Here is an 8,011-nt window from a genome sequence, read left to right as displayed (position 1 = left end):
TCTTTATTTCCAAAACATCACTTTCAGTGGAAATCATGTTGTTTTTCCTCAGATGGATACTTAAGGATTATCCTCATCTAGTGATAAGCTTAACCCTTTGGTCTCTGTTTCTTTTTTCAGGGACTACCCAGAAGTGCATATCCTCCATGTCCCAGATTTCCTTGACTGGTTTTATACCCAACCACCAGCTGGCTCATACTCCTGTTAGTACTGTAGCTTACAATAGTTAAAAATAGCTGGAGTCCAAAGTGTTAAAAGTTTGGCACTTGAAATCTGAAAAATCAAAAAGCTTGAATCACAGATAGCAAGTTTTAAATTTGGCTATTACCAAGCCAAAGTTCTCAGTTGCCATAAATGACATGGGGTCTCAGAAGAAACTTGTCTGAAATGTTTTATAAGTGTCAATTAAATACCTTCTCCACAGGAAAATTTGGCTGAGTTATCAATATGAGTGATGTGCATGCAGTAATCAGTGATAAAGACTGACTGGGGCTTAGGTGAATTGACATAAAGTGATTCACATCCTGTTACAAGGTAGTATTTTCAACCATTAAATTGTCCTTAGGACTGTAACGAAGACACAGATTTACCAATCCATAAAAAATCTTGTTGAGAGATCAGTCAAGGTCAGAGAGACCAAAGTTCTTCAGTTTAATGTCTTATGAGAAAGCCAGTTCTACTGGTATTGTGGTCCCTAATCTAATATTTTCCAGACCCCGGAAAAATAGAACCACTCTGTAAACAAGTGTTATTGGATGGGGGCTGAGGTTCATCATGTTATCTTATCTAACCTTTGAAATACATTTCTAAATCGTGCCTCGTCAGCTAGCAAACAATAGAGGCCTTGAAAAGAAAACATTTTGGAAAAAGATGCATTTGCAAACAACTGTTTTATATTTGCAATTTAGCTTTTCAAAAGCCTGCACCTGCAGTCTTCCAGTGCGAGTTGAAATTGTGGAGGTGGGAGTTTCCCAGCATTGCTATGGATCAGGGGTGATGTAGGGTCTCAATCTGAAACCACCACAGGTGCTGTTCAAGCTGCAATTTTTTTTCTGTTGCAGAGATTTTATATCTGCAGCAATATGCTGACCAACATTATTTCCTTAAATTAAAAAAGCTGAACTGGCTATTACTCTCATCTGGTGTTCACAAAGGGAACAGAAGTGGGAACTTCCATATTTCAGTTGCAATATCAGTTACAAGTCATTTTATATTGCAAAATAATTAATTGAAAGGCAAAGTATCATAAATAATTTAGCTTTTCTTAAACTGTTAACCTTATACAGAATATAAGGTAATAAAAAAAGTTAATTAGATAAATCAACTTTGAAGTTTGAACAATTATCCAGTACTAAAGTATACCATTTTAATTTCAGACATCAAGGGCAGTACAATGTTCAAATAATTTTTACATTAGAGTTTCATAACAAAACTTACATTAGAGTTTCGTAACATAACTTACATTAGAGTTTCATAACATAACTTACATTAAACACACTGATTTTTCCATGTTTTTCCTCAAAGCAAATTCTGCAACCACGATTCTTTCACCCTCTCAAGGGAGCCAGGAATGGGAAAATTACAGCAAATCAGATTTTACTTTTTATATTGATGTATTTAAATAAAATAATATTTGTCAGCAAAAACAAGTCCAATAGCCTCTGGTTTTGCAAATAATGTTCCATTTAGACTAGTTGCACTGATCCTTTTAAACAACTGCTTCATGATGATCTAAACAAGAAAACTTTGTCTTTGTGGAAAAGCATTAATTGCAGACCATTAATAAATGCAGCACCTCAGAATTTAAATATTCCTGCACAATTTCATAGATTGTTGTTGAGGAGCTCTCAATAGCAGAAGGAAGTTTTCAAACTATAACATCCACAGGACCATGTTAAAGCATTGGGAATCTCAATTATTTACAACCTTGGGGTTGTAAAGCATGGCTTGGGGGGTCTTGAGGTTTGTTCATTTAGACTGCAGGTCCCATAATAATGAAAGCCATTTTAAATGAAAATCTTTACAAAGAATTTGATGAAAAGCTTTGCAGCCACAGGCTTTTTTTTGACCAGTTTAATAATGCCTTAAGCAAAATAATTATGGTGTAAATGACAAACCAGCAGCAATTTGTGGTCTTTGTTCTTTGAAAAATTGGAGGCACGATCAAAATCTTGGACTACGCTCATTTCCCACACAATGCTTGACCTGGTGCTGCCTGTCTGCAAGGTCTCTTGAGGAGTTATGGAATCAGATTCAATATGTTTGATAAAGGTTTTCCTTGGGAAGGAATTCATCCTCAAGTACAAATTCTTCTAAAGCATTTAACATTCCACCAAGCATTTCCTACGATTTAGAAAAAAAAAACCATGGATATCTTCTGGATCTTTACAATTCCAAAACAATTTCATACATAAACAAGATTCTGGAACATTGAGCAGACTCTCATGTCACTATTACACACCTTATCAACAAAATGCCAATGATGTTGCATTACTTTGTTTGAATTCACAATTGAAAACATAAATTGCATCACATTAATAAATCCAGTTACATGGACAGTTGTAGAGAACATTCATTATGAAACAGATGCCATTTCATGTAACGGGGCACGATGATGATTTCGGTTCTGAAATTTGGAATATGAAACTAATGAGGTCATTCACTCCAAAGCATCTGTATTAAAGTGGGATTTACATTGCACACTAATATGTTAAACGTTGGTATTGTGAGCATTTACGATTTCCCTTGCAAGTTGCACATGTCATACTCCCTCAAAGTGTAAATGGGGGGGGGTGGGGGGCGGCGAATCTTCAATTCTCAACTGCTGAAGTAATCACATGAAAAGGGAACAATCAGCAAGCACTCCCTTTGAAAGTTTAGCTCCGATTACTGAAACTTCCAGCTTTTCACTTGGCATCAATACTTCCAATCCTAAAAAAAATCTGTGTTTGTGGTTACACCTTCATTTTGACTCGTCTCCCAGAACTATCTTAAGCAACAGCAGACGTATTCTTAATCCAAATCAAGCCACACTTAATCCTGTTTTCCATCGCGCCACTGCTTTGAGCCTTCATTCCATGCTACATATACAAACAAGGCCAGCACAATATGAACGGCCACAACCGCAACTATCGCGGCATAAAAGTAGCTGTCTCTGTTTGTCATCCCAAGTGCCCCTGAGAAGAAGGAAAAATATACAATTAAAGAATGGTACTTTTTGGTTTAAAGTTGGTGTTTCATTTAACTTGTACTGTGAAGGACAAGCATAACACAGTAAAGAAAGAAATATAGGATTGACAACCCAGATCTTGTAGCACAGCCACACACACCTTTCTCCCACCCCCACCTCCAAAACAAAAGATCCTTTTGATGGATTATGAGTCTGTAACTCAGTGAGGCCTCCTCAACTTCAGCGAGGCTAAATGCAGACGGCATCATTTAGCAAAATGTTCGCACTCCGTCCACAATAGCCATCCACAGCTGTGATAGTCAGCCCATGATGTCAAGACAGAAAATACACAGAACCACAAAGCACACAATAAATGTTTATAAAATTATGGTAGCACAAGTGTGGAATATCAAGTCAGGAAGACTGTCACCTTTGTTAATATCAACCGTCACTCAAAGATCAGTGATTTGGGACAGAATTTATTATTTGAGTCTCTCTCTTACATATAAAACAACTATATTCTGTATAATTTTGGTTTTGATCCAATGCTAATTATTAGTCTGGTGAGTTAATCAAATCTTTAACACACATGACCCACCACCCCACCCCATGCCTCCCCCCCCCCCCCCTGCAACACCCACCAAAGGAAGCTTATATGTTTATATGAATGGAAACAAGTTTCACCAATCACTGAATGGATACAAGTTCTGACAGACTGCTTATCAATGCACAATTGGAAGTGGACTAGTTCTGCTCATTTAAATGCTAATTTAGCTGTCTGGAAAGGCTAAGGAGTCCGCTTTTAGTAAACATGAACTATGATTCTTTTTTCCTCTCTCACTGGTTTATCTGCAAGGCTAGGGAATTCAATATTAATAAATACAAATCAGTGGTGCTTTTCCTTAATAATTGTCATTTCTGGAAGACTTCAAAATAGAATCTTTTACAGACCTTGCCATTCCGCCAGAGCACCCAGAGGAAATCCACACAGAAAGAGGGAGAACATACAAACTCCTTACAGTTAGCACCAGATATGAACGGTCGATGGCAATGTAATAAGATTGCACTAACCGTGGCATGGTTATTGGAAGCTTTGTTTTACTTGCCTGACGAGCAAGCACAGAATCTAGATACCAATGACTCTGGCAACTAATAAATAGTTCATCAACTTGGGGCTCCACCATTGACAGAAACTGGTTTGACTAGATCCTAATTTGAAATGCATTAGCTAAATTAGAACACAAATCCTGCTCATCTTCAAATCAGTTGAAAGGGACATGGTTAAACTGGAAAAAGCAAAATATTCACTTACCTTCGAAGACATAAGATTTTGTTCCAAAATACAACCCAATTGGTAAAGCAATCATTAGGAATGTGAAAAACAGGAGTGTTTTTAGTACAGATAATAACGAGCTGTCATTTCTGAAAAAGACCAAAAAAATGTTTTTAAAAATCTGCACAAAGACCATAACAAATAAGTCTATTCACAGGTTTTATTTCACAATGTCACAGCCAGACTTAAACAGACTTAGTAAGAAGGACCCATACAATGACCCGACACATCACATTGTGATCAAAAACCATGTTTACTTTAGCAAATTGAAGATTAAATATCTAGTATTCCTTGGTCCTTGAATCATCTAAAATACCCCTTTCAAAGTCTTCCTAGAAAAATCCCAGTTTCTCCAACCCAGCTTTACATTTTATATCTATCATGGATAGAATAAATTTCAGTTAACAATCTGCCAGTAATAAAGTGTCATCCAGACCCAAGAGTTATGAAACGAAGCAAAAAGCTTTCAGGGAGCAGCAAATTTTAATGAAAATTTTCATGTTTAACAGATTATAACAAATACCTCTCGGATGATAATGTTTAAACTCCTGTCAATATGACAATGAGACTGAAAATTATTGAAACCACCAGAAAAATAAAGGTGAATTCAGAAGCACTTTCAAAATAAAATTATGCAGAATAATGGAAGGAAAGGTGTTATTAAAAACATGTGATGAACAGTAAGAATTGGTTTAGACTAAACTTGGCAGCAACTTTAGAAAGCCAATATTTTCTTTAACCAAGAATTGCTTGTCCATAGTTGATAGTAAAGTGTTTTTTTAAAAACAAAAGTACTTTGTCAAAAATTTCTTCAATAAAAACTGAGTTTCAATTTTTTTTCTTACAATTTCACAATACTCGCTTCATGTGAAAACAACTCTCAACTACTTCCTCAAAGAAACACCCAAGGACTCCACCTCTCAAGGAAGAATTTTGCATAGTCAAAGATAAAGCACTGAAATCGTTGAACAAGAACATCTGCAGATGCTACGTGACCTGCCGAGTTTCTAAAACATACAAAAACCCAGGATTTTCAGCCCACCAATTCTGATCCCACTTTGCATGTACTCCTCCCCTGCTTGTCCCCTCCTTCTCCCCTCCTGTTCACTCAGGCTGAGTTTGCTTACACCTGATGAAGAGTTCAAGCCGCAAACATAGGAAAAACAGTGGATATCTAAATAAAAAGATTCCTGACAAATGGCTCTGGCCCAAAATATTGGTTACCTTTTACTTCCTATGCACGTTGCATGACCTGCTGAGTTTCTCCAGCATGTCTGAATATTGCATTTACTCCATCCCTCAGGTTAGTTCCAATTTAAAAAAAATACTCCATATTAGATTCAATTTTCAGTGGCCAATTAACCTACCAACCCATGCATGTGAGATATGCAAGCACATAGTTGGGGAGGGTAGGGGAATTAAGAACATAACCCAAGTGATCAAAAAATGTGCAAATTCCACACATGTGCGTCTATCAGGCTCGAAGCCAATTCTCTGGAGCTGTAAGACATCAGCTCCACTGGTTGCACCGCTGTTTGCAACAGTTGCAAAGGCCAGGACCTCTGAGGGGCGAAATTGCCCCTCAGGCTCAGTGAGAGCTTGAGCGAACCACCTGACTGACGGGGGCGGAGCCACATTGTGCACCCTGACACGTGACACAAAGCCTGAGTGCTGATAGGAACGTCTCCAGATAACTGACAAGTCCCCCTGGCGGTGAGCCCCATTACGTCACCGCGCAGTGCCTTCAATGAGATCGGCCGACATCGATCGGTTCTCTCTCAGGCCACGGGTCGGCCGCAGCGAGCGACAAAAGGGGCCACGCTTCTCCGGCCGCGTCATGCCACTCACCCCCTGAAGTCCGCCGCGTTCAGCAACGTTCTCTCCAGCTGCTCCATTTTACTTCTCCACACGCTCTGGTCGTCACTTCCGATTCCGAGCGGCGGTGGGCGGAAGTGTCGTCACTTGCCCCTCAGTGGCTCAGGTGAGAGAGCTTGCCATCAGTGGGAGCTTAAAGATGAGCCACCGAACCCTTTATTGGGCAGAGGATGGAGAAAGATAAAAAAAATGAAACGAGTAAATCTCATACATTTGCAGTTTTGCAGCACGGAAAATGACCCTTCGGCCCAACTCGTCTTTGCTGGCCAGGGGTTTCCGCTTGGCCTATCCCTTTAAAACTTCCCTGTCCATTCACCTGTCTTTTAAATGTTTGACTGTATCCCGTCAAGGAGCCTCACACCTTGTTAGGGGTCTGCGCTGTTCATTATGCCTGGACATGCAGATGGTGGGAAGAAGGGATTTCTATCTGAAATGTGTTCATTATTACAGAATAAAGTACCTGTGTTTTGCATAAATTAGGTTAAAATGGGAAAAAAGATTTAGAAATGTTATTAATTAATTTATCTGTAAAGATAGTATGACTGAAATTGTTAATGTGAGATATTGGTTAGTTCATTATAAATTTATACATCAATCATATTTAACCAGAAAAATTAAAGAAATATAATTTAATTTCTTCAGATTTATGTTTTCAATGTCAGAAGGAAGTAGGTTTTTTTTTACATTCTACTTGGTCATGTGAAATGGTAAAAACCTTTTTTGGAATCAACTTAAAAGTTATAAGTTATTTTTAAAGTGAAATTTATATTAGATCCATCAGTACTTTTGTTAAGAAGTTGAGTTTAGAATTGAGATTAACTAGATTTCAAATTGCATTTTTGAGATTAGCATTGGCTGTAGCCAGAAAATGTTTAGCGATTCCTTGGAAAAATGAAACTGATTTGAGTATATATAGATGGCATATGAAGTTGAAATTATGTATTCCATTGGAAAAAAAAAACATATAATTTATGTGATAATTATTTTTTAATCATTAAAAATTGGAGCCCTTATTTGGATCATATGGATTTAAAATTTTGAACTCTCCAACCACATAGTTGTGGTGTTACTCGAATCCATAGTAGTGAATTATGTTATTTTGGTTTACATCTCCCTTCCTTTCATTTTTATGGGGGATAGGTTAGTTGACATTGGTGGGAGGGGTCACTTGGGAGGAGGGTGGGTAGTAGGATAAGTAGTTGTATCCACCATGTATGTGATTTTCTTTGGAGTATGCATTAATTGTATTGGGTTTTTTTTTTGGATGTATGCATCATGGTTTTTAATAAATAAAATATTCCCCAAAAAAATGATGTTTGGAAATTGCAGAGTTGTGAATGCAGTTCAGGCGATTGTGCAAACCCACCTCCCATCCATTGGCTCTGCTTGCTGTTTTGGGTAAATCAGCCAAGATCCCATCCTGTTCCCAGTCTTCTCCCCACTCCTATTGGGCAGAAGATGTATGGCTTTGAAAATATATGCAACACTAGATTGGTAAACAGTTATTTCCTACTGTCAACAGATTATTGTACTGACTTCCCTTTCATAAAATCATGTTGCCTTTTAGTTGCAGGCAGATGGGATTATCTTAAATTGTCATCCTGGTCGGCATGGACCAGCGAATTTATTTCTGT

The 8,011-nt window shown here is 37.8% G+C and overlaps 1 protein-coding gene across 1 annotated transcript; it reads right to left on the bottom strand.

The window, feature by feature from the left end:
• Positions 1-1,341: 1,341 nt before the first annotated feature.
• On the bottom strand, positions 1,342-6,518 carry vma21 (vacuolar ATPase assembly factor VMA21). Its single transcript, XM_069893450.1, has 3 exons — positions 6,351-6,518; positions 4,482-4,591; positions 1,342-3,176 (listed from the first exon to the last, which is right to left on the bottom strand). Exons 1-3 carry the CDS (start codon positions 6,395-6,397, stop codon positions 3,034-3,036), a joined length of 300 nt encoding a protein of 99 aa, XP_069749551.1. The 5' UTR covers positions 6,398-6,518; the 3' UTR covers positions 1,342-3,033.
• Positions 6,519-8,011: the final 1,493 nt, after the last annotated feature.

This window comes from Narcine bancroftii, chromosome 8, assembly GCF_036971445.1.
Source record: "Narcine bancroftii isolate sNarBan1 chromosome 8, sNarBan1.hap1, whole genome shotgun sequence".
NCBI lineage: Eukaryota > Metazoa > Chordata > Chondrichthyes > Torpediniformes > Narcinidae > Narcine > Narcine bancroftii.
This window is presented reverse-complemented; position numbering and strand designations above follow the sequence as displayed.